Here is a 27,311-nt window from a genome sequence, read left to right as displayed (position 1 = left end):
AAGAGATGTGCTGCTGTGTAAGTTCGGTCTGACAAAATCCATGACGGGCCAGGCTAAACAGGCAGAGTATGACTCAAACAAAGAGCGAAATGTGTTGTCCTTCTCTTACAAAGACCTTCCAGTCCTGTAATGAATGCAGCAACTGTGCAGGAACACAAACACGTCCAACGTTTACTTTAGGACTATAAAAATCCTGTGCAGCCTTCCCGGTCTCGGCGGAAATGGGTCCCATTTTGGAGAACACCGTATAGAAACAGTGCAAGATATAAGCGCGCCGTTCGTACTGCAGGTAGTTCAGGCTGCGCTCTCTGCTTGTCGTCACTGCAGGGGCAGTTTACAGCAGAGGCTACAATAAAAAATGTGCAGCTACACATCTGCATGGGCAATATAGCGTAAAGGCTCCATTTCATCAACAAGTCAAGTCTAACGAGTTGGAAGAAAAAAGGTGGTGGTGCCATCTGTTCCGAACCACTTTGCTTGGATAGGGAAAACAAAGTAAGAGGACAAGCGAGGGGGAGAAAAGCTTTCTCAGCATTGAGACTTCCAGCCACAGGCCGAGTGCTGGGAAAAAAAAAAAGAAAAAGAAAAAAAAGTCCTTATCTCCTGTGATAACATATGTCCTCAACCTTCCAGGCCTAATAAAGACACTGTGTTCCTTCATGTTAATACTGGAGGGACGACTGAAGTGCAACTTCTGACGCTAGGTATTTAATATGTGGGAACCTTGAATCTGATTAGAGATATTTACTATGTGGATTTCTTTTTTTTTTTTTTTTTACTTTGCCTTTTTTTTTTTTTTTTTTTTGCTGTGCTATCTAAAGCCAAGGGGCTTGCAGTGTGTTTGGATAATTAAATCATCCATCACACAACATCCGCAACGAAACATGACAAGACGGGTACCTCAAGACCAGACTGAAATCATAGCATTTTACAGTTTCTGCTAAATAGTAATTATGCAAGGTGCAATTCTGATGACAAAGGACTTTGGGTCTGTAAAGGAATGATCAGTAGAAATTGTGGCTGTAGTAGATACTTAAAGGTCAACCTCAATGGTTTGTTACAGAATGTAAACAGATAAAGCCCACTCTTTACTGTTGCAGCATAAAGCATTTTATGCTTTTACTGGAATACAATAAGATTTATGTCTTGTTGTTATGGGAATAGGGCTTAGAGGGAAATGGCACCATTGTAGTAACAAGATCATTCAGTCAGAATTTGTTAAATGTTAAAAAGTTCTCAGGACCTAACATCTTAGCTGCATTAGATAACTATAATGATATTTGCATTTAATCTAAATTCAGATTCAGATTAGAATTCAAAAGTAAAAAGGAAAAGGTTTTGTTTTTGGATAACTTTCTGTTTTGGGATAATATTGTTTTAGATCTGTGTAGCTTACATGTTTTGTATATAGTTGAATATTCTGTTTCCTGTTTGTCTTCTCTGAAAATATTGCACAAGCAGGTTTGAATCTCTCCATAGAACCTGCAAGGAATCAGTTCAGTGTGGATAAAAATATTTGTCCCATCTCAATTTCTCTGTATTTAGAGAAAAACATGCAGATTTTCCTCAGTATGCTTGAAGAATATTGTTTTCAGGCTTAACCATCACAAATTATCCTCCGGTCAACTTCTCTGCAACAGCAAGAAGACTGCAGCTTCTGCCATGCTACATGTTAAAATGACTGTAAATGTGGTAAAAGTTCATGGTTAAAGTCAATTCAAAAGATCTAAGTCCAGATTTTTTTAATCTGGGGGTCTGCCGTTTGGAAGATTTACAGTTTCAAAGTAACTGCCTGGTAGAAGAGAAAGGCAGTCAAGTAATTTAAATAGTGTTCACTTAAACGACTACGACTTATCTTTTGACACCTCTTCATATTTAAGTCAGATAGTGACAGTCATTGAAAAAAACTTAATATGTACCATTCCCACTACATTTTTTTTAAAATTCGCACTGGAAGGTCATCGGTGACCTGCCACCATGTAGCTGCATGTAAAAAGTCTTCACCTTCTCTGTAAATCAGTCTCGACTGCAAACGTGTTGCAAACAAAATGGAGTCCTATGATGGTTTTGAGAGAGAAATTGTTTTTAAATGTTCCAAGTTCACTTCAGACTTGGCCCACTAGTTGTTGGTCTCCACCGTCATATTCTGCTACTCTAGGTCTGTACTATATGAAGACCCCCAAGAGGATCATTTAGTGCAGGTATTCATTATCCTTTAAGAACGGAACAGATCTTCCTTCAGATAGTCTTAGATAACCATTTTTGTCAACCAAGAGTGTAATAAGTGAATACCAAATTCCCTTCATTGTACACACCATCCATTTGGAGGTCTTTCCTGACTGCTCTGCGATAACCAAGAATGACAAAGGATGATTGTTCGAGGGACGAGAGGAGCCTATGTTGATTAAAGCCTCAACTGGTTTAGGAAAGCCTGGTGAGCAAACGAGGAAATGGAGTGAGACAAAGGAGTGTGAGGGTTCAAAACACCTAATGGAGTGGTCTGCTTGCTGAGCTAATAGACTGCTTCAAATTGAAAGGAGCAGCAGGCGACTAAATAGAACGATGAGGAACATTTCCTCCTGTTCATTCCAACAGCTCCTGCAAGGGAAACAATGGGGAAGAAATGGGAGAGGACAACAATACCAAGCCAGCTATTGCTTTGCTGCAGCACCGGCTGCTTTTATTCATGTTTAGTCAATCCTCCGGATGGAATTATGGAGTGAAAAAAAGTACTTTTTTTTTTGTTCAACAAACGGTTGGAGGAGAAGAAAAATGTCTTGTGTTTTCAATTATTTTTTCATGCTTTGTCAATGCTAGTCAAGCTGTGAGCTTTATTTTCTCGCTGATACCAGTCTCGGAGGAAGAAAACAGATTGTCCAAGCTGAATTCTGAACATAATAGTCAATAATCACTGTGTGAGATGAGGCATTGCAGAAGCAGGGGTCTGACAGGTACACTAAAACGACCAATTAAAGTGCTAAGCAACGGCTAAGAAAGGATCAATTATTAACAGGCAGCTTGTAGGATTTGACACTAAAAAGCAGGCAAAAATATGTTTTCTCTACCAATAAAGACATCTTTTATGTTCAATTAGAGTTTAAAGCAACCAGCCATGTTAACCCGCTTGCAGCTGAGTGGGAGGCTTGACCTCTTCCTTAACGCAATGGGGTCATGACTATGCCTCTAATTAGCTATAAATTGTTAATCAATAATAGCAGTTTTTTTTTTTTTTTGGTCTCTCTGTCATGCATGCACTATCCCAGCCTGCGTCTCAGTAACGGGAATTTTGCTATTGTAGCCGTTTATTTTCAGACACAGTCGGATTGCACAGCTGCATAGAAAACAGGAGATATCCCTGGTTTCAGAGACAGAGAACATTGATCAAAAGCATGTTCTGCTTAGAAGAGAAAAACACGGCAGCTTTACTCTGCGCTGCCGGTTTTCACTGAGGCAGAAAGCACTTGAAAGCACCAAAGCAGGGCTGGGGGCTCAAAGACGATAGTATCTCAACCTCTCCCCTGATAAACAAATCATTTTTAAATGGTGTTTTTGCAAGGTGTCTGAATTTTAATCATGTTTGCGCTCACCATTAAGTTCTGTTTTGTGTCCTGCCAATATCTGAGGAGAATTAAGATGGACATTGAGTGGGATGAGTCCACGCAAGACTATTTCTTTCTCCGCCGCAGACACCAGCATTTATCTCCGTTTTGTTCGCTTCCTGATTTACTCACTAATTGCATAAAGCGATCCTAGCACTTGATTAAAATCCAGGACTAATGCTTACAAGGAGCAAATCATTTAATATTTTCTTAGAAAAGGGAAAATTGTAATTGTGCCAGCACTATTATTTGTTACAGTTACTTTTGGAAAAAAATAAGTTTGGCATGTATAGTTTTGGAACAATGACTGAAGCTATTTTTACGTAATACAACATGACCAGAGGCTTAATGAAACATTCAGCTCATGCGATGAGATGGCACATGCTATTAAGTTAATGAGAACGAGACAAAGCCAGATTTTAACAATAACCCAGACTTTTTTTGTTTGTGCAACGTTTCACACATCAAATATGTTTTAAAGAGTCTGTAGCAATTAGAGACTTCTTTGCATATTTGAATTCTCTAATTATCATCTAATTGTTCCAAGTTCAACTTATTTCAGTCATTTGTATCCACAAGCTTGTTCTTTCAGTCACTACTCTGAGCTTGTGACCGGAGACGAGCGTTGGATTGTAGATCGACTGATAAATTTGAGAAGCTTCAGAAAGAACAAATTGAATTTATATCAGAGGTTCCACTGTGCATTGTTTTTTTTTCTCCCTCAAAGATAGTTAAGTAGATGAACAGAAACATTTGTTCATATCCAGGTCTCACAGTAATAGCTTGCATTCATTCTACTAATTAAAGTTGCATGCTGACAGTAACTGGATAGCACTTCACTTTGATGGCATTTTATTATCAAGATTTCTCATATTACACTCTCACTCTTTAATGAAGCTGGGAATCACACACTAGCATTTAGCCTCGATTCCCTTTTTTAGGGTTTTCAGAATAACAGTTTGCCAAATTGTACATATTGTGTAAAGTATTTTTGAGCAGTGGAAAATAAATTCAAGTTTAATTAATATTTTATATATTAACTCCTTCACTGTCACCCATAAAACAATTACATGTCATCCAATGGGCCCATGAGGACACCAGTGTCCTCATAACAGTTAACTAAACTACTGATGACTAGAAGTGTGAGGAGCAAACCACAATGGATTTTGGACTTCCCAAAATGCAACCATCATTTCAAAGTGGATCAAGACTTCTATACATTTAGCAATTATTAACTGCGTTGCTTGTACTTGGATGTTTGGTTTGTGAGAAACAGTAAGAAACACCAAGATGTTTCTTAGAATGTTTTAGTATCACAAGATCACCAAATCCAAAAAGAAAAAATATATATTTTTATGACGTCAGCTGAACAGTGTGACTAGCTGGATGGGTTGCTGCAAGTTAAATTCATCAAGACGGACCTAAATCCAGAAGTAAAAATCAGGATTGGTGCTTGCTGTTAATTCCCTCTTTTAGAATGGTTATACAAGAGTGGGCACAAACATTTCCCATCCACTGATTCATTACAAAAGCATACAAATGTGACCATGATTAACTTTCAGTGTCTGTCTGGTTCAAATGGAGTGCAGTCAAATGAGTTATAAAACAGTTATAAATTGCAATTATAAATTAGAATCATATTGTGGTTGATCTCTTGTGGCTCTCTTATAATATAGTAAATCATAATCAAACTCATCAAAATGACAAGAATAAATGTTAAGGCTTCCAAATCATTTCTTAAGTAAAGCATCAATTTTCTCTGACTAAACTGATGTATCTATTACTGTTGACTACTTTGTCTGACCTACATTAAAAGCAAAAGATGGTAAAAATAAATGTGGCAAACCTGGAAAATGGTCATTCCCTGCTTTCATTGTTCTGGCAGCACATCTTTAGATCTAATTATATTCCACAGCAAACTCTTGCATTTGCAGTCTATGTCCAATTAAAGCTCTAAACAACTGCTAAAAATAAACACAGGCAGTGAGCACAAAGAAAAAACGGTAAATCCTTACTCTTCCCTCGTGTAAACGGCTCAAATCATGTGAAGCACATATTGTGGACAGCATGCGGCAATGTCAAATATTTATCTTTATCGCTGTGAATAGAGGGATTAGAAGAAAAAAGATTTAAACTACAGTGAAACCAAAATATAGCAACAGCAGGCATTTTTAGGTTTAGTCACTTGAAATCAAGCCTCCAGATGAAAGGCCCTGAACATATTTTTCCATGTGGATCATTTTGGAGGTTAAAACTCTGCACCATGCATGAAGGAGCAGTAGATCACTACTACCTTGTGTGTCAGAAAATGCAGCTAAAGCACTTCTGAAGTATCAAAAAGATAGCGGCCCGTAAAAAAGCCTCATCATGGTTCAGTTCACAGAAAGAAATATTGCTTTGAGAGAAGTGCAGAGTTGGAGGATTTTCTAAGTTGTTAGAGAGGAGCATCTAACCAAACGAGTTATTAAACTATGGATGTTTATGAATAAAAATGTATTCTGAAAACATTGCAACAACTGTTGGTCAGCAAAAAGGCTGCTGAATTAGATGCTGTTCTTGTCTTCTTTAAATCGATGCGAATCTTGATTATCACATGTTCAAATTATTGTGAAGAATAATTATTGTACAAGAACTGCCTTTTATTGTTTCCAACACTGTTGGACAATGCAGCATACTTGCGTGGAGCTATGTCATCAGCAGGCTGCGCATGTGGCTCCAGTTAATGTGAACGTGAGCCTCCGCAGAACATCTGTCAAAGATTAGCAGTAAAGTGAAAAAAGCAGTTCCTGTTAATACATTCCAAAAAAAAAATCTGGCAATGATTTTCCTTCGAGAAGGATGGAGGGGGGAGGGGTCCACAGGTCAGAGGCACCATACAAACGCAGCTCTGTTAAGGCATGTGTCTTGAGTTTTACAAGACGCAAAAGACAAAAGGCCTATGCAGAGAAATGTCTGGCTGTAATGAAGGAACTCCGTGATTGGCCATTTTTAATCAACAGATCAACAATAATCCCTTCTGCAGAACCAATATCTTAGTGTAAAACAAAAAACACTGATAACTGCTTCAAGGAATAAAAGCTCTTGCTGCACAAATATCTTTTTGTACCTGCAAACATTTTCAATTTAAAATGCAACAATCATTTGTAGAAAGCCCCTGTGTCTTAAAGCGTGACATTCGATGACGCATCTCCCAGGAATGGGGGAAAAAAAAAAAGAGGATAGCTCCTTATTTAGGCAAACAAGCTGTAATTCAAAATCCATATGCATCAGTAGGAAAAGTGCTTGGCAGGTAAAATGGTGTTTACTAATGAAATTTGCCATTTGTTTTAACATTGGCTCAATCATTGGCACTCATCTGAGAGGCGTGCTCCGTCACCAAGTGTTTGACGTTTCATATTCCATGTTGCTCTGCCTTTGCAGAGCCGTTCGGAATGAGCACTTTTCTTGCTTTGACTTATACAATCGTTTCTGCATGGAAATCTGTTTACACTATACGCCGCATGAGTAACAATTGACATTGAAAGGTGGAAGGAAAGTCACATTACTATGTGGAGAAATGCACGATAAATATGTGCTTTTCTTGTTTTAATCTATGTCCTAAAGTGTAAATGCAAGACAGACCGGGATATGAGTCAGGATGTTAACATATCCTACGTTTAAATGCATAGTGAATCTATAATGTGCTTGAAATTAGATTTTTATATGGCAAATAATTTGCCAGAGCTGTTGTAGAGTAATAGAAAAACAACGAACCCAACAATAATAACGTGCTTGCAGTTGATTCTGTGTTGCCGAATCATTAAATGAGAGAGGTGTATTAAAAAAAGAAGGTGGCTGGGGTGCTGGGTGGCTAAATTGGAAGAGCATGGGGTCAATGTGAGGAGGCTATAGTCCTCAGCATGGTTGTTCTGGGTTTGATACTCGGTGTTGGGCCATTTAATGTACATCTTCCCTTTCTCTCTAAAACCAGGAAGATTTTGAAGAAAACTAAAAACTATTGGAATGGTTCAAAGAATAGCCAGCAGTCAGTCAATAGTCAGCTACAGGGTGAGATCAAATAAGGTCTACCAATGTAACAATTAGAAGAATGTTATGTAAGCACAAGCTATTGCCAAGAAGATCCTAAAAAGTCTAGTCGGGGGTTTTTTTTGTCTGTTTTTTAAGTGGTAAAGATCACACTGATCTGTTTAAGTAGACATAACATTTATGAACTGAAGATATTCGTAGGACGAACCCAAAACACTGACCTGAAGTCATGGTATAATGTCAAGCCTGGTGGAGAAAGCACCATGTTATGGGGATGCACTGTTCATCACATACCAGGAATCAAGGATCAATTTGAATCCAGTAAAATACTTGAAAAGGACGTGGCCTTATGATGTTTAAAAGATGCTCTGCAAAATGGCTTATTGACCAAGACAATGACTCCAAAAACATTACTTAGTCAGTCGCATTGTGGTTCCAGAGCAACAACATAAATAATATGGAGCAGCCAGGCTGATCCCTAAATCTTAATGCAATCGATAACTTATGAGGGAACATCAAGATACAACATCACAGTCAAGAATTGCGGAGGAAATATGAAATGTCAAATGGGACTTGGCTGAAAGAACTATTGGTTGACTTCATGTAACTTCAAAATCTTTAATCACATTTTTATCTGTACACTAAATGTATGACTTTGTAAAGAAAATGCAGATAGCCATGTTTTTTTTTAGCAATATTCAATTCCCCCCCTCACTTTTTCTTAACATTTTGATTTGGTTGTGAATGGTAAATGTCACCAAAGCATTTTGGTGTATGAAAATGAATGTTGCTGTATCTCACATTTTTAAACACACTGCTATTATTTTGAACACAACTTTATTGTAGTGCACCATATTGATAAGATGAACATTACAGAGGTTTGGAGGTGACATTGAAAGTCTGTTCTTACAATGTGAATGCACAAGACAAATACCATCAACACAGCTGTCAAACTCCTGCCGTATACTCCACGCACAATACTTTCAAAGCTGGGAATATACATAGGGGATGCCAACTGACAATGCGGAAGAATAATGTAAGTCAAAACCGAGATCAAAAGCAAGCCTGAATGCATCGTAACTAAACGTCAAATATCAGAAAACTCTCTGCGTTGGAATGTCAAAAGTCTTTGGCTGACTGTGTGTGTGTGTGTGTGTGTGGGAGTGTGATTCAGGCACAAGCACATCAAGATGTCACTTCATAACCTCTGGCTCAGGAGGCTCCTGTCATCTTCACATTTCAGAGATCCTCTGCCTGCCCCGCCAGACATGCTAAATATAGAATGGGGACAGAATTTCTGTTCGGAGCCACTGCTCTCTTTATCTACATGTAACGCTAGCTTACGTGTTTATGCGCACGGCCATCTTCCCACTGTTACTCAATTATGCATCCAAACATACACGGATCAGCATCAAGTGGTGCTAAGACCCTTATTGCACTCCAAGTGTAAAGGTTTCGATCTCTTATAAGAGGTGCTCACGCTTTCCAATTACATTTCTGTCTGGGACCTCGGACTATGTTATTGTGCCCCGGATAGTCACTTTAAAATTCCTTCATTCTGCCCAGCGGAGCAATCAATCACTCGTCTTTACCTGGCCAAATCTCCAAATGCACAGCTCTGTGTGAGAAAGAAGGAGTTACTTTATTTGACCTTGTTCTGCTTCTTACTTCGTCTGGGCAGAGTTACCGAAGGGAGCAGAAGAACTCTCTGTGGCAATTAATTGTGCTACTTATCTGTAATGTGAACACTGGATATTACATCTCCAGCAGATATTAATTTAAGGATGTCTCAGGATGGGCAAAGCCAAAGCTAAATATAAAGAAAAGGCAGCATTAAACAATATTGATTTTTTTGTAATGTGATAACCACGTTTTTGTCTTTTTTTTGTTTTTGTTTTTACTTAGTCATTGTTCTCATTTGGCAAAGCTTTTGGAAGACACATTTCCTTTTTGTGATTTTGTTGGGGAGAACAATCAGGCAAATTATAGTAATTAGCTAAATAAAATTGACGACATTCAATCTGAAAAGTATACAGGGAGGAAAAAAGCATCACCGTGGCAACAACAGCTCTATTAATACTCGAGGCACATGCGTGTGGTTATTTTAAGAAAGCAGGAATTCTATTATTAGCTACAAAAATGCAACTCCGGTATAATTTAATAAGTAATGTTGGGACTTTACTTGAAAATACTGGCTTTTAACTCAGGTTACTTTGATACAAGTCAACACATGATTTTGGGTTTATGAAAAATAGAGGCAGACTTGAGTCATATTCTTAAATAACCCCATGTTCTCTTGTTCGTTTCCTCAAGCAGAGTAAATGTTCAAAAGATTAGAAATGTAGTTTCTAATCATTTGTAATAAGTCTGGATTATAGTCTCTGTTATGTAGTTTTAATGACTAGACAACCAAACAGACTAAATAGAAAAATGATTTAGCCTTGAGGTAGCTAGTGTTTAAAAATCAATATCATCCTGTCTGTTCCTCAGTCATGTTTTCTTTTTACACAGAACAACAAAAATACTGTCATTCAAATGGTTGGAAAATTGAAAAAATGTTCAAAATAAACATGATGTAAAGAAAAATGAAGGTCTGATATTTTAATTACATAAAACTCTATTTTTCCTTCCTACTTATCCTTGAAGTAGTTTTTTTTTTCTTCATTCCAAAGGGGGAAAAAAAGACTTTGCCACCGACAAGATTTCTGACTATGAGTTTATTAAGTTAATCTATTAAAGTATAAAATTCTCCATATACCACAGGCAGAAACGGGAAAATACACATCCTTGTTCCTTTGCTCTGGGTCAGGCAGCTACTCCATCACTAGAACTGTACCTCTCTTATCTCTGTGTCCTCTGCTCTAATGTCGCCAACAAACTCAGCAGTTTCTGTCAGAGACGTATTCTGCACCTTTGCCGGCAGAAATTATAATTAGAATAGGTCCAACAGGTAATGTTTGGAGGCTGGTAAACGTTACTGCCCAGGCTGTTTTGTAACTAGCTCTAGATGGATGTTTATTACGTGCCACACCCTTACTACCACACCTGCACACTTACAGAGAACCTCAAATGCTCAAAGGAAGATTTGGAATTTAAAGCTCATATCTAAACATGTCACACAAGAAGTAGCCCATAATTCAAATGATTGGACCAGGTAGCCTATGTGGAAAGCCAAAAGTGACACAAATTAATAAATCAAGAAGTCCAAAAGTTATTGATATATGGGACATTTTTTTGTAAAATTAAGGTTGCATGCATAAAATAAATTTATAAATAATAAGTCATTTCCTGCAGCACGTCATGATTTTTTTTTTCTCTCAGCCTTACTAATCAAAATTTACATAAGCATGGGTTAAAATGCATTTAATCAGACACAGCAATAGCTTAAATAGGTGATGTAATGTAAATTACAGGCATATAGACCCAAAAGACAATCAAATAACCCTGTTACAATTAGTTATCATAAAAATGCTAAATATAAAACATAACCTAAAAGAAATTTGCCTTTGCCATTTGATGTCTTGAAACTGGCACCTGTCTCTTCATGAAGATGAATCATTCACAATTGACCATGCCATTTACAACTGTTTATAGGAGCATGATCTGTGTAGTAGTTTGTATAATCAGCTCAACAGACATGCAATTCCACCAGGTGTGCCAATTGCTATACTGGTGGAAGGAGTCATGGGGGAGGGGAGCTCTGGGCTGGGGACTACAGCTCCAAGGGGGAAGGTTTGTAGAAATAGGCGGCACTTTGTATGAGCAACCTCCAACTGACTGCCACAGGACATTCAATGATAAATAATATTCGTCTTTAAATAGTTCCATGATGTAGTTTTGCACAGGAAGCAAAAATAGTAATAAAAAAAAGAAACTGCATTTTTCATACCGTAAACAACTATACATGAATATACGTTCTGATGATGCTTGTTTTAACATTAAACGTGCCTTTAGAGCAGGTTTTAAACATTTTTTTTTTATTTAGCCCACATTTCTGCATTTTATTCTAATCATAGTAATTAACTGAAAGGCTTAAAAACATCAGTCTTTAAGCAACTCATATTGCTTAAAGACCTTCACTTAGTCAAGTGAGTTGCTTAAATAAATGAACTTGTCAACAATATTCAAATCTACTGAATATGGCTGTATTTGATTTTTTATTTTATTTTTTTTAAATTTCCCAATTATGAACTCTGTAAAAATTTAATTTAACATTAAGGATCAGGCAGCAAGGGGAAGTGAAAAACAGGGAGAAAGTGGGAGGAGAAAAGAGAAAATAAAACACAGGCTATATCATGTCATCGAATGGTGAATATAACATCAGCTTCTGCTAATACAGAATTTTGTGGGTGGGGGCCCATCTGAAATGATTTTTTTTTTTCCCAAGCCCAGGCAAGGCAGTCAGTTGGCCTTCTGGCAGCAACTGAACACAAACTACTCTGACGACAAAAATCCTGGTGTTATAATTCTGTGAAATCTTGTGGCAAAATACTTTGCTGTACTACAGCTGGCTTAATTATATGTATGCCATTGCTACAAAAAGTACATCTATGTATTTACTATTATTAGATTACGAAAGACAAAAAGCAGACAACGTGCAAAATAGAGTCAGAACAGGTGAGCATCTAAACCTTTTCCAGGTCAGCATTCATCTATGTCTGCATAATATGTGTATTGTTCAGTGTTTTATAACTCTGGCCCTGGGTCATACAATGGATGTAAAGCTTTGCTGTATATATTGGTATTGTACACACAAACACACACACAAACAAACAATACATCTATTTATCATCACAGGGACTTTAGTTTGACTTCCATTTGTTTTCATTCATTTCTATAGCTGTACCCTGACCATCGCCATAAATCTAACCTCAACCCATACCTTAGTCCTAAGCCTAACCCCTACCCCTAAAACAACACTTGTTCTTATGGAGCCTGGACTTTGGGCCCCATAAGGAGAGGTGGGCCCTCACAAAGCAGCTGGGAAGGGAAAAATGGCCCTTGCAAGGTGAGAAAGGCTAAAACACACAGGCACAACCAGAAACAGCAACTAAAGAGAACAAACTTTCATAGTTCTTAGCTAAAATCATGTTGGGCTCAAGCCAATAACGGCCTCTCCACTCTATTTTTTTTTTTTTTAGCAAATAGAACAAAACCTTAAAGTCAAACCCCAAAGGATGAGCCAATAGGTGAAAAGCTGCCGCTGTGAACCCCTTCACCCTCAGCCACGACACAAGGAGCTCTAAACTTTTTTTTTATATGCCGGCCACTCTTATTCAAAGACTATTCCACCCAGCGTGGGGGAATTGGGATTTTTTCCTCTCGGTTTCACTGCAGGTATTAGAGCAACAGTGAGGAGTGCTGTATGACGCCACTTACTGGAAGTCATTTTAAAACTCTGGCTCGCACTGCAACAGAAACTTCCAGTCAGTGGAGTCACAGTGGAATCGAAAAGTCCTCGTTTAGTTGGAAACCTGAAAATGCCTCTGGACCATTCCGCAGCAGAACTTGGTATCAGCACAAGAAACATTACACTTCCTTTCATTTCTTGACATGCGATGTAAATAACAGCTGGTTGGTTTATTACCATAAAAAAAAATTGAAGTCTTAATTAAATATTTGATAATTTGGCCATTTGCAGAGTTACAACCCTGACAGCTATGACTATGCAAAATAGGTAGGAAGTATATCTGTTTACATTAGTTCAGAATATCCCTTATGGGGTTTTTATTACTCACAACAGGCCTTCCTCTGAAGAACATGTGTCAGTACATGCAGGGTGTATAATACTGGGGAGCAGGACTTAAAAGGAGGGGTCCAGCAAACTTTTATCCCTTTATTTTTTATTTGCCTCATCTAAATAAATCCTCTTAAAAGAGCAACAAACATGCGCTGAAAATTAAAGCTGACCTCTGCTTTTTTTTTTTTTTCCATGTTTTCCAACAAATATGACAGGCAGCTTCTTTGAAACGTAACGTGCCATTGCCTACTATAAGGCAATATATTCTGACATCATTCCGAAATGAAGCAGTCAGATGTGCTGTTATGACGCCTTAGACAATAAAAGATTGGAATAAAAGATGCACTCAGTCAATCCACGTAGACTGCATTAGAGAGAATTGTGACAGGAAGGCGCTCCTGTCTAATTAGCTTAATGTCTGATCTCTTAAAGAAACACAAAGTGACTTACCGAGAAACAAAGAGCGCAAGATTGCAGACATCACGGCTGGAAATCCCAAATGCAACGGAGCAGGAAACAATGCGCTCAGACCGCCTTCGGATTCATTCGGCTGACCTAAGCGCAGGCACGGCGAGGCGGCACCATCAGCGAGCTGAGCAGCGAAATCTCAGAGAAATAAATCTTCATTGAGCGTCTCAGTCCAAGGACGTAGTAGTATGTTGCACACGCCTGACGCACCTAAGCCTCCCAAGGAGAGGAAGGGGTAGAGAAAGAAGAGGAAACGTGGCTCTTTCTCTTCATTGTCATGTGCATTCGCAGGCTATCCGCGGCGTCCAAAAAAAGAAATCAAAGTTGCCCACCGGCTGCGTGGTTCTGGCGTGGGACGTGTTTGTCTCGGGCTCCCCTCTGTCTCCTCCTCGGGCAGCCTCTCCTCATCTCCTCCTGCGCTACACAAAGCTCCCAAAGAGGAGGAGAGGGCGAATAGGTGGCTGCTGAGGGGATGCTGAAGGATGGAGACCTCTAGAGTCTGAAGTTCTCTTACGCAGCCAGAGCATCTTGCAACACACACTGAAAGGCTTTGTGGGAGGGTGTGAGTAGTTGTTTTATGCACGCTGTAAATAAAATGCAAAATAAAAAGAAGAATTAAAAATGCTTGGAAAATAAATATAATTTGATTCTATTCGAGGTTTGATTTACAAGTACAAAATTATGCCGTAGTCACGCAGCAAGAATGATTTGTTTACCTGTGTGAGAAATTACCACTACAACTGACACGTTGATTTATGTGGCCACTGTTGTGGTAAATAATTAATCCTTCCAAATATGATCTGGATATGGGTAAATATGTGTGTATTTTCATGGGATCAAAACCATCCATTTCATGTCATAGAAGATTGCAACTTGATGACATTTATTATAGATTTTGTTTTCTGGATTCAGCAGATATTCAAGCATCATGTGCATGAATGTCTTATGAATTGTGTGGTTTTCAGGTAGTTATTTGGACCCTTCTTTTTTTTCTCCACTCTAGATTATTTATATAACAAACAGTCATTTCAAAAACAAGAATTTGGCGAACACAATTTTAGATTGGATCAAAATCACACATAAAGGCATGATTAGCTATTTTCTAAATGTATACACTCCACTTATATTTTAAATTTCCCCCAGCTACAATACACCTCAACCAGAGATTATATATATATATATATATATATATATATATATATATATATATTGTAGCCATCAACACACTTGAGACATCTTTAGGCATAACTCTGTTTAATCTTGGCAGAATTAATTTAAACTGGTTAGTTTTCTGGCACAGACCCAGCTTTTAAACATAGTTCATACATTTTTAATAGGTTCGAAGGGCTTTGGGAAAGCCATTGCAGAAACCACAGCAGAAGCTTAAGTTAGCCTGCAATTACAGAATCCAAAACCACTTTTAGAAGGGTGTTTATTCCGGGGGAGATTTGAAGAAGAGTTCTTCTGGAACAGTCTTATTTGTTCTTTCTGAAAAGCTTCTTTACAAACACGCCATTGTTAAATTACATGTGTCATTTAGCAAGCCGAATGATGCTTTGGCTTGCTAAATGATGTGTCATTTACCACAAAATAACACTGAATGGCCTGCATACCACATTGTAACTCAATCATTAAAAAAATAAGAAAATAAGAAATAGAACAAACAAAGCATGACGCATGTGCCAAAGGTTTCCTTGCCTCTGATCCGTTTGGCCAGGATTGAGGTAGGGCAACAATTATTTTATAATCAGGTATTTGTGCAATGGATAGACACATGATGATGCAACAAAACACCTCTCCATGATAAAATAAAAAAACGTGTTTTCATAAAATCTATTCATTAAAGGTTTGCTATTATGCAACATTTATTTTTTGCATGTTTTTGTTCTTCCATTTGGGCATCTCCTGCTTCGAGAAACAGTCCAGGAGCAAAAAACAAAAACAAAACAAAAAAATCCCACCCCCAAAAAACACCCAATATTTCTTGGTAAAAAGTAAATGTTCTGTTGGTGTTCGCAGAACATCTTTTTTTCAAAAACCTCTATGTTTATGTTTTAGTTAGCAACCTCAAGCCAAGCCCAGCCTGTCACGTGGCAACTCAAGGCCACCTACTTCAAGACGTTAAGGTTTTTTTTCTGCTGGATTTATGCTGGCTCTTGGAAAAGGACAATCTTTTGCTGTTGGCTACAGTACAGAGCATGTGTCCCAGTCACAGAAACCAGAGCTTCATTTTACTTTTGCTTGCAATGTCTCTGCGGTATTGCCAAAGAAAGTTGTAGTTTGTGCAAATCAGTTTAGGAAGGAGTCCTTTGAAAATTACTGACATGACAGGATTTGCCAACATATTTCAACAAAAGGGAGGTTCCGTCCCTACTGTTTTTTCAAAAATTTACAGATGACGGCAATGCAAGTACATAACTGGTGCGATCTGTATTGTTGTTAGGCTTGTTAAATGACAATGTGTCATTTAGCATAAGCTAACATCAAACGATAGCCTCTGCTAGTCCCACAATATCTGTGCACCAAAACACTTTAGTGATAGAACTGTAGTAAACTGAAAGTCTACACTGAGAAGTCATTTTCACGTGTCTGAGAATCATCAACATGCCAGCAAGTCAGATAAATGAGAAATAATTCAATTTTTTTAAGGATTTGCTCTTGTGATGCGATAGACTGTCGCACGAAGTGGCTTCTTTGAAAAAAACATCTGCTTTGTCTTTTGCGAACATCTCAGCTATGTTGATGTAATGTTAAGGCTAACCCATGTTGGCATTACTAGATCTTAAATTGACAGACATACAATCTGTGTGCTTGATCCAGCAGTGAGTTCATTTTCTAAATTAATAGTATGCAATGATAGATTAATTTCGGATCTACATCTTTTCTTTCAACATAATAGAATTTTCAGAACAAACAATGGAGGTGAAAACAAATTCCAGGGGCGAGGATATGGCTTTGTGCAAACTAAATAACCTTTCCAGTGTTTTGTTTTTTTTTCTTTGCTACTCATCAAAATTGGAACCTGGTTTCACAGAATTGCAGCCAGTCAGCATGACGTTTTCAACAGCACTGTATGGTGGCTGCGCTGAAACAATCTCAGTGAGTCGACTTGGTTCTTTGCTACAGTGGGCACACAGCTCTCCTTGTATTGTTCCAGATTTTCTCATTGAAATAGTATAATTTTATACTGAATAATTCAGGAAAAAAAAATCAGCATTTTATTAGTGATAATTCATGAAAATGTAATTGTTTTTGGCAAAATCACCAGTGCCACTACTGTTAGTACCTTTTATTTCATTTATACTATTTTTTTTATTGAGTTAATCTAAATGAAGTTTTACTGCAGTTAAAAATTCAGGGTCATTCTGTCTTCATAAAAAAAAGGCATGTAGATTTGGATTTTTTACTCCCTTTGTAATAAAAACCTTCAATTAACCACTGCATTTTGAATTTGTTTGCGTTGTCTTTGCCTAATGTTTAAATAGCAATAATGTTCTAGAACATTTCAGCATGACAAACATGCAAAATAATAGGAAATTAGGAAGGGGGTGGGGAGTGACACTTTTTCACACCACTGCATGGCATCATGAAGTCTTTGAATTTCCAGAATTTTTTTTAATACAAATCAGGGAAATACTAACAGTAAATAGGTCATTCCTTGGTCCAAACCTAAACAATCAGCCTCCTTCCCAGGCCATCTGAGTCGCCAGATCATAATCCTATTAAAGGCCTATGAAGTCAGCTGGAGAAAACAGGAAAAGAGAGAAGAGCCATGCATTTTAATTATCTGTTTTCAAAGTTCTAATTAATGAATAAAGATTAAAGAGAAAACAAGGCATTTCAGTTGCATGTATTTTAGAAGTGTTGATCGGGGTACCAATAATCGTTTTATTGGCATAGTATTTGTGTTTGCATGTGTGCGTGCGAGACAATGCTTCTAAAAGTTGAATAATTAATTTTCAGTAAATGTGGACAGTGTGACCGAGGTGTTTCGTTATTCTCAAAAATATTTTTTGTGCTGGTAAAAATCTACATGAACTGAATCACATGTCGAGTTCAAAACGTCATGTTCCTGTTCTATTTATATTTTGTAAGCTACAATGATTCATGACTGTGATCAAAGCCGGTTCAAAATCTGTTTAGATCCAGAAGGCATGTGCGTATTTGCTTAATATCTTTTTTTAAATTTGTCCACAAGCTTCTCAATCTTGGGATTATTCAATCAATCTTTTCAAACCTGCCACACTGCATTTATCTCTTGAGAGGATTTTTGGTGGGATGTTTTACAAGAGCAGCGTGGTCCAAGTTGGGTAAACAAAAAGCGAAATGAGAAGTACGGCTGTGCTCCGACGGCTGCTCTCGGGGCCCGGAGACAAATTAATCCTCTGCTCTTCTCTGTCTCAACAATCAACAGAAATAACAAAAGGATTTTAACTCGCCTGTGGCTAGTCTGCTTTCTCGCACTCTCTTTCAGCCCTCAAGTGGCCCACTCTCCAACACCAGCCTTGCTCTTCCCCTTTTCATTCAATAACTAGACAGCTTGGGAAAAAAAAAAAAAATCACTCACAAGCTGACATGCATGCATAGTCGCTCCTCTCTTGATCGGCTGTAGCACAGTAGTAAACGGACTCATGCATATTGACACAAACAGCCGATGATAGGCAGAGAGTGCAACAAATAATGTAATTCTGGATGTTGCAAGAAGCAGCAATGCTCAGTGAGTGACATACTATTGGTCTTGTGTGGCTTGGTATTTTGTTTGTAATTCCATTCTGTTCCTTTTTACTTTCTTCATCCTGACTGTCTTTGTATTTTTTCTGCAGAATGTAAAAGGTCACCGTCTCATTGCAACTCTCCTCCATGGAGGTTGGTATTCGCAGAAGTGAGCTGTAGAACAGAGGAGTGAAGTGCACAAGGGAAAAGCAGCTGTGAAAGAACCACGAATGGCTGAGTTTCAAAGACATGCTTCCCTCTTCCTGTCATGACAGTTGCATTGTAATTCGAGACGTAGCAATGCCACAGTACATTACCAACTACTGGCCACTTTATTAGGTACAACTCGCCCAATTACATGGCAGCAACTTATTGCATTTGGACGTCTAGCTAAGGTTCAAACTAAGCATCAGAACGGAGAGAAAGAGAGGATTTAACCATGACCGTGAAAATTGAGCAAGTCTTTTTTCCAATAAGTATCACAGAAACTTGTGACTTTTCAAGTACAACCATCTCCGAGGTCGACAGAGAATGGTGCAAGCCCACTTTTCTACACAAATCCGAAGTTAGATTAAACACTTCACAGCACTGAGGTTTTTAGACTTGCTCTATTACCTATTTAGTGGATAACAGGACTTTAAGCCCAGATGCATTTTTGATTGTAATGACTGCATTATTGTTCACTTGTCTTGCAGACATTGTAGATGGGGCCACAGGAGGCAACCTGTCTGCATTTGGTGGTTTGGCCTTGGTGCATGATATAGCACCCTAATGCAGATGGCCTCACAGATGGTTGATATTTATACCACAGGGCCTTGAAAAGTCACCAGTGTGGAAACTGCTCTTTCCCCCCACCGATTAGTTTCACATCACTGAGAGCAAAGCAATATCAGCACAGTTACTTTGCAGTGGACTGAAAAGCCTGTTTTAAGCAATGAAAATCATTACTAAGGCCAAACTGAAAGTACATCATTGTGTTTGAAGAAAATATCCTTTGCTTCTTCTAGACTTGAAAACAGTAATAATGTATCAGAGCTCTGCCACCTCTTTTGTGCATGAAAATGTAATCCTCCAAAGTGCAGTTGCGTACGATTTAAAAGAAAAAAAAAAGAATCTGCCGCGACGCCGCTTGCATTTTAGCTGATGACATATCTGACCTGTCTACTGTAGGTGGATTTGAAATCTAAATTAGAGAAACTAGTTGCACCTCAGACCTTTGGACAGAGACAAACTACTTCACAGAGACGGTTTGTTCTATCCTGAGCATTTGTAACTCCCTTATCATGGCATCACAGAGATGTGTTAAGGTTTTTGTCGAAGCACAGACAACACCCTGCAAACACACAAGTGCGCTGAGATGTCTCGACTTGAGGGAATAAAAGAGGCGGGTAGTTAAAAGGATTCTTGGTAACAATGTGGATGAGAAGGAAAAAAAATCTCTTGTTTAGGCATCTCTATTTTTAGCAACCAATGTGATGCTGTTCCGTTAGTGTTTCACGCCTCGCAGATCCTTTATAATTTAATGAGGGAGATGACAGCCTGCTGAGATGTATGGCGAACATCTCAAGGCGGCGCTGGTCAGCTTATTGATCCCTGTGTGGGTCAGTAAGGGCGTATCCCCTCTATGCTCTCTGACTCTGCCGCAACAACAAATTGTCACCCTTTTTTTAAGTCAGTAAAATAAATTACTTGTTCTATATTCTTTTATTCTCTTTTCAAAGAACTCTCTGGTCAGAGAAGACAAAGTAAAGATAAGAATAATTATTCTCCAGCAGTTTGCTAGTATATTTGTGTGCAGAGAGACAGCCATTTGCCTACAGTTTCTTTGCTGTTTTTTTTCTTTTCATTTTGCTGTGTTCAATACATTTCTATTCTGGTGCTCCAAGGCAATGGGTGTCTAGAAACCAACCAATGAAAGCATAAGAAAAAGAAAAACGTAAAAACTTCCTCACATCTCTGTCTCCTCCCTCCTCTCCATCTGCATGTATCTGCTGCACACACATAAAAAGGCTCCATTAGCCAAATGGATTCTCTTGCTTGAATAATGAAAACGTAACACTCCCAATAATGCTTTGAATGTGCATGTGCTACTGTTCTGCTGGGAAAGGTGGTGCATCAGGTTAAGGTGTTCTTACGCATGTCTGTCCTTGGTGGCTTAGTGTAACATAACATTTTAGCTACAGCTGAGTTCTATGGATATTTCTTTGAATTGGTATTTCTAATTCATTAAAAAACTTTAAGAAACTTCTACCAGACATCCTGCTTGGAGTACCGTTATGATGCTTGGGGCTTTCTCATTCAAGCCTGGATCTAGATCTAAGGAGGCTAATGGACAAATCTGAGGAAGTAGTGCCCACTCTGATCTATATATATATATATATATATATATATATATATATATATATATATATATATATATTGTTTGTTCTGTTTTTTTTGTTTTTTGATGAACTGCAGATCAGGACTGTGGGTATTATTTGGTTGTCAAAGCAACATTTTGAGGATCTAAGCAATCTAATGTGGTCGCAATTCCCTCAATGGAGAAGACAAAGTCTAAGGATTCTGGGGACGGCAAATCTACAACCATGGCAGAAATCACAGACATATGGAAAAAGCCTCCGAGTAGCCTGGTTTCAGGAGTGGATTATATTTGTCTCAAGATGCCAAAGGCTCTAGAAATGATAGGCACTATGTGTCTCTCAAAGCTTTGTGTATCACAAAGTATTCAAGTCATCCTGTAGCCTGCAGAAACTCATACTTTTGTCCATGATATTTCTTCATGACAAACCTTTTAAAAAGAAATGATTGCATGAATTCTTAACTTATGGTTTGTCTTTAAAAAAAACACAGTTTACTCGCTATAATGGTGGAAAAGCATATTTCATACCACTTTTTATCCTTTGCCAGAGCCCAACCAGTTCAAAATGTGATATTCTGCCTCAATTTGTGGTTATTTGGGAACACAAAGAAGATGGGGAAAGGATATAAAAAAAAAACATTTTCCATGCTCCAATTAAAGGCAAGGCATGCAAATGAAAAGCATCAGGAAGCAGAGTTTTCCTTCACTTCAATTAACAGGTATATATAAAAGTTCAAGAAGGCTAATTTAATGCAAGAATTCATCAAGCAGCATGTGAATTAATGACTGATTAAACCAAACACTTTCCTTGTTGTGGTTTGTTTGAAACAGTTAAGATTCGTGGATGTTTAATTCAAATCACATAATTCCATTTTTTTTTTAAAAGAAAAGAGAAGCGTTTTAGTGCTCGAGTCAAGGGAAAAGAGATCAATCACATTGCAAAATAATTTCCACATCGTTGCATTTAGCATTATAATTTATCTTCCTCAACACTGACATTTTCCACACCAGGAGATATATTAAAATGCTGCATCTCGCCTGTCCCTGTAAATGTTCCAAAAAGAAAAATCAGCGACATCTTTTTAGTAAGAGAAAGCTATGAGAGCTCATTTACAACAGTAAGGGCATGGATGCACAGCAGCCTGCTACGATCAAGGTGTCATTTGCAACCTCAGAGTGTGGCAGGTCAATCGGTTATCTACGCTGCCTTGGAAAACGTATATGTTTACCACATACAGTTTTTTAAATTTTGTAATTTCCAACATATTTTATGTGTACTTCTTTGTGAATCTGCAAAAAGTAGAGCAAATCTTGCTTTTTTAAATTTCTAAGTGGGATTTAATTTGTATTAAGGTCAGGGTTCTCCCTTACCAAGATAATGGCTCGTAATAATACCTATTGGTGATTTTACAGCTGAAAGTCTTTTGGCCGATACATGTTTCAGCTTTGTACATCTAGAAAATGAAATTTTTTGTCATTCTTATTCAAAGTAACAAAGAGGCATTAGTAAACTCGTTCCTCTCATCAGGCGTTTTCCTCCTGGGGCGCGGGGAGGAAGGGAGGAGAAATCACCTAATTATTTAGATTGTAATGTAGTTTATTATATAGTTTTTCAGTGCTTGTGGTGCTGATTTTTACCACAACTACAGTAAAAATGTAGATTGGCATGTTACTGGTCTCACCTTTGGATCTCAACTGTTCCATCAGCAACTTAACTTCTGTGGCCACATATGCAAGATAAAAACTACAGCCTTAATCATTATTGGGGCATTTGAGGACCCTTTGTAGGAAGGGTCGGATCCCACTTCCAGCAAAGCTAATTATCTGATTAGCCTGTAATTTAAACCTAAATTGAAAGCCCTGTTTGTCATTGATCGCTTTGCCTCTTCAGCTTTGCAAACACAGGACCGAAAGCTTGCGAGCCTATTTTGGTTTGGCAAATAAACAAGGCTTGATTGGAGAATAAGTGAGTGGAGGAGGGGTGCCAGGATAGTGCAGATTGCTTGATTTGCCTAATTTAGAAGCTCCCGCGTTCCTTGTCCAGTGTAAGCAACCACGGTAACTGTCCCCTGTTCGTGGTGTTCGATAACGTGGTTGCCATCTTGGTCGCAGGGAATGAGTAATGTGAGCCGTATGGTGGTAAAAAGCCAGTGTAAATCAGTAGACTCTTTGCATCAAACTGTATGTCAGGCAGTAGTGTAGCTGGAGGCATCCATCCTCAGTGTGTCTCCATTCATCACTGGAGGGAATGACCGAGCTGTTGATGAACACTTTCAGAGTAACAGCAAGGAGAACGTTTACCAATCACCCCGTGTCTAACCGAGTATATTCCGACCACAGTGGAACAAATTACTTAAGTGGTGCTATCTGCAATAAAGCTGCACTCAACAGAAACCGAAGCACAAAAAGACAGCACAGCACCTTGTAGTGAAGGACAACAAGGAATGCAGGCACCACAGATGTGTGCGTTAAAAGGTAATGTTTTCTTTGGTGATGAAAGAAAGAATTGTTTGGTTTAAACAGAGAAAGCTGCTTCTTCACCACCGAAAGACCTTACACCCAAAAGAAGCTGCAGAACAGCATTTATGCTCATGTTAATAGAGTCATTGTTTTCTCGCTTTTGTTACTCAAATCTGAGATTGGATCACAAAATACATGAAATACATGAAAATTGATCGTGATTAAATTATGCTGTTTGAAATGTTCTTCAACTCTCAAACACACACTGGGTTATAGGGTTAGTTGCTCAATATTAAAGCTAGACTTGTAAGTTTGCTTTATTGATTGGTCTTTAATAAATAGATTTATCATTTTCAGTTTTTGTGATTAATCTTTCATAGCTAACTGCATCTTGGCATGGGCACGTTTTAGTTCTTGAACGGATGAGATGAAAGGCTGAGTTAATTTAATTGTTTTGGGTTTATATAGGTATTTCAAGTGGGCTGCACAGTAGCGCAGTTGGTAGCACTGTTACCTCGCTGCTAAAAAAAGTCAGGGCTCATTTCTCGGCCTGAGGTCTTTCTGCATGGAGTTTGCATGTTCCCCCTGTGCATGCGTGGGTTCCCTCTGGGAACTCCGGCTTCCTCCCACAGTCCACAAACATGACTGTCAGGTTAATTGGTCTCTCTAAATCCTCCTTAGTTGTGAATGTGAGGCTGCTTGTTCCGTTTGTCTCTGTGACCTACCCCACCTCTGGCCAGCTGAACACTGAAGATCATGTAAGATAATGGATGGAGGGTATTTCATGCATTTGTTTTGTTCTTTTATTTACTTAGTCCGTCTTTTGTCCACTGTTCTATGTACTTCCTGTTTTCAATGCAACATGTTGCCAAGATGCTTTTCACTTGTCATCTTTAGTCATGTTAGTCATATGTAGCTGAATTCCATGTTCACCTTGTGCTTAGCTTTTTCTGACCGATCCTCCTCAATTAATGCTCAGCCACACCATTTACTGAATCAGACACACCTATTTTCTCTCCAAGTACTTTGTGTAGCTTCATGTATTCATTCTTTTTGTTCTGTCAGACTGCCCCGGGGCAAGGCTGCCATGCACCAATGCCACCGGGCCCTCTGACCAGCAGCAGCAGCAGCAGCCGAGGCAGGTGAAGTGTCTTGTCATTGTGCACAAGGACACAACAACAGAGGCAGGTTGAACCAGTAACCTATCAATTGCAGGGCGAACTCCTACCACTGTTGCCAACATTGTCACAGAAAAATAAATGTGTGTAATTTTACTGCCTTTGTAAATAGGTGGAATATAAGAAAAAAAAACTACTTTTACGTATGGATAGAATATAGAAAATAGTTCAAAAGCCAGTCTTGCTTAAATAAATAGCCTAGACAGCATGAGAAAGGAATGAGTCGTCATACTTTCTTAATCCGTCATAAACATGGCATTAAACAAAAATAAAGCAGTGTTCAATTTGCTCATAAGGTTCCCTAGATCATCCCAGGGAACCTCAAGAGCAAATAGAACACTTCTTCAAGTCATGAAGAAAAATACAAATCAAAAGCATTTGGCTTTTCCATGCTCCTAGCTGAAGACTAATATGAAGTAAAAGGCAATTTTCCAGAGCAACTGTGGGCTGAGGACTGACTGACATAGACCAGTGATGCACAATTATTTATGTGACAAGGACTACTAAGAAATGGAATAAAACAGAAAACGCCACAAAGTTGTGGCACTTCTATTGCCCACTGTAGACTATGGGCTTTTCAACATTCAGAGTACAAAACTACCGATTATGCAGAAAGGTTGTTTTATGACCATCAGTGGGAAAGGATTTACACACAAATCAATCATTCAATCTCTTTGTTCAATTAGCTGTCCAAACTGGATTTTGGTGCTGAGTGAATCCAACTGGAGGATCCTTCAGCGCAGAAGTACATTTGTAAGATCTTTGTTTAACACAATATGAGAGGCGGCTTATGTATTTTATATATTTTATCTTTCTTTCACTTTTGTTTCTTTAGGTGTTATATGTGCGAAGAATATACACACACACACATATATATATATATATATATATATATATATATATATATATATATATATACACACACTGCTCAAAAAAATAAAGGGAACACTCAAATAACATCCTAGATCTGAATGAATAAAATATTCTCATTGAATACTTTGTTCTGTACAAAGTTGAATGTGCTGACAACAAAATCACATAAAAATCATCAATGGAAATCAAATTTATTAACCAATGGAGGCCTGGATTTGGAGCCACACACAAAATTAAAGTGAAATGTTCCCTTTATTTTTTTGAGCAGTATATATATATACACACACACACATATATATATATATATTTTTTTCTTTTTTTAGAAACAATCCACTAAAAACAGCTGTTGAGCAATAATTTTGAGTAAATTAAATACATTCTCTACACGTTTGAGGTACTGCTATGTTGATTTTAATTCTTTTCTTCTTAACTGAAGAGTTTAATAATAAGTCCTACTATTTCTGTGCTGATGGTAGTCCCTCTGTGCACAAGTCACATCTCAGATTGAACAAGACAATGATGAAAGAAGTTAGTTAGAATATTAACCAAGGAGGAGAGGTTATTTTTCTAACGGGAAGTCTTGCTCGCTTACATTCGGTCAGAGGGGGAGTTCAGTCTTGCATGTGTGGTTTGCAGTAGGTAATGAATATGATAATGGAGGTTTGGCTGGCCTCGCATGTGAGGAATATTTGATTCAGGCAAAGTGGAACAAGCTGTGGAAACTATCACGCTTCAGTTAATGAAAAGGCTCTGGAGACACAGACACAATCGAATGCTGCTTCAGGTCCCAGAGTCCTCTGGGGAAACTTGTAGCTTGTGCTAAAGAAAGACCTCTTTCAGCAAGATGGTCTGACAATGCACAGGCCTATCACAGTACTTCCAGGTTAATTCAAGACAGAAAATTACAGCGATTATCTGAAAAAAAAAAGAAGCACACAAGGTCAAAAATATGACAGCAGAGAAGCAGAAAGAAAAAAAAAACAGATCCAGCTATGTTTAGACTGTGAAACCAAATAAAATAAGAAAGAAGTGGCCCACCAAAATAGAAAAAACAGTTGTTTCAATGCAATTTTCTCCTAGTTTTCAAAAAACTACCATAACATTAAGGTTCAGTGCATCTCAGAAATGGCAGTTTGGATATTGAAATGCTACATTTCAGTTAAGGATGTTTATGTTGCAAAAGTAAATTACTGGCTACTTGTAAGCTTACAAGCCAACGCCAATTTTCTGTCTAAACACTAAAGGAACATGTTCACAAACAGAGGTTGTCCAGATCCAAGTGCCACTAGTTTTAGGAGAAATAAATTGCCAGTAGTGCTACAGCTGAGAGCTTCAACTTTCACTGGGTTTTTGAGCCATGAAAACATACTGCATCTTGAAGTGTTTGATTTCTTAGAAACCCCAGACATACCAGCTTCAGAAATCTAACTCTGTAAGAACAGTTGTAAGTTATAAAACTAGTTACCCTCCATGCCAGCGTTTCCCAAAGCATTAATAGAAAATTGTTCCATCCAATTGTTTTTGACAAGGGTAAAAATCTGAAATGAAAAGCTCATCGGTACCAACGAATAAATAGGAATATAAAACATATAGGCTTTATGTTGTCTACAAAAACTTAACCAAAAGAAAAAGAAAATCTGGAAATATATCGTCAACTTTCAATTCATCACAAGTATCCATTTGTAGCATTACTTTTCAGCTCAACATGCAGGCTTCTTTGCATGAAAGCCATGAAATTGCAGTCCTGTGCAACAAAGCTCAGCAGAGATGAGGCGGTACAGTATCTTGCATCAACCCTTGAGATTAGAGGTTTTATGAGCTTAAAGCTGCTGGTTACTTTACTGGTGAAATACAGCTTGTGACACTTTCTCAGATGTAATGAAGTCAGACACTGA

At 38.1% G+C, this 27,311-nt stretch overlaps 1 protein-coding gene across 1 annotated transcript in view; it reads right to left on the bottom strand.

The window, feature by feature from the left end:
- The window catches only part of clmpb (CXADR like membrane protein b), a 77,919-nt gene extending 63,504 nt beyond the window's left edge, over positions 1–14,415 (bottom strand). The window contains exon 1 of the mRNA XM_014982505.2: positions 13,816–14,415. Coding sequence (XP_014837991.1) covers positions 13,816–13,846 — 31 coding nt within the window. The 5' untranslated portion in view covers positions 13,847–14,415. The remainder of the gene's footprint in view (positions 1–13,815) is intronic.
- Positions 14,416–27,311: the final 12,896 nt, after the last annotated feature.

The sequence above is a fragment of the Poecilia mexicana genome, unplaced genomic scaffold, assembly GCF_051168715.1.
Source record: "Poecilia mexicana isolate PSO_F unplaced genomic scaffold, ASM5116871v1 scaffold_13, whole genome shotgun sequence".
Classification (NCBI taxonomy): domain Eukaryota; kingdom Metazoa; phylum Chordata; class Actinopteri; order Cyprinodontiformes; family Poeciliidae; genus Poecilia; species Poecilia mexicana.
Note: the sequence above shows the minus strand (reverse complement) of the source record. Positions and strands in the feature narration are given on the sequence as shown.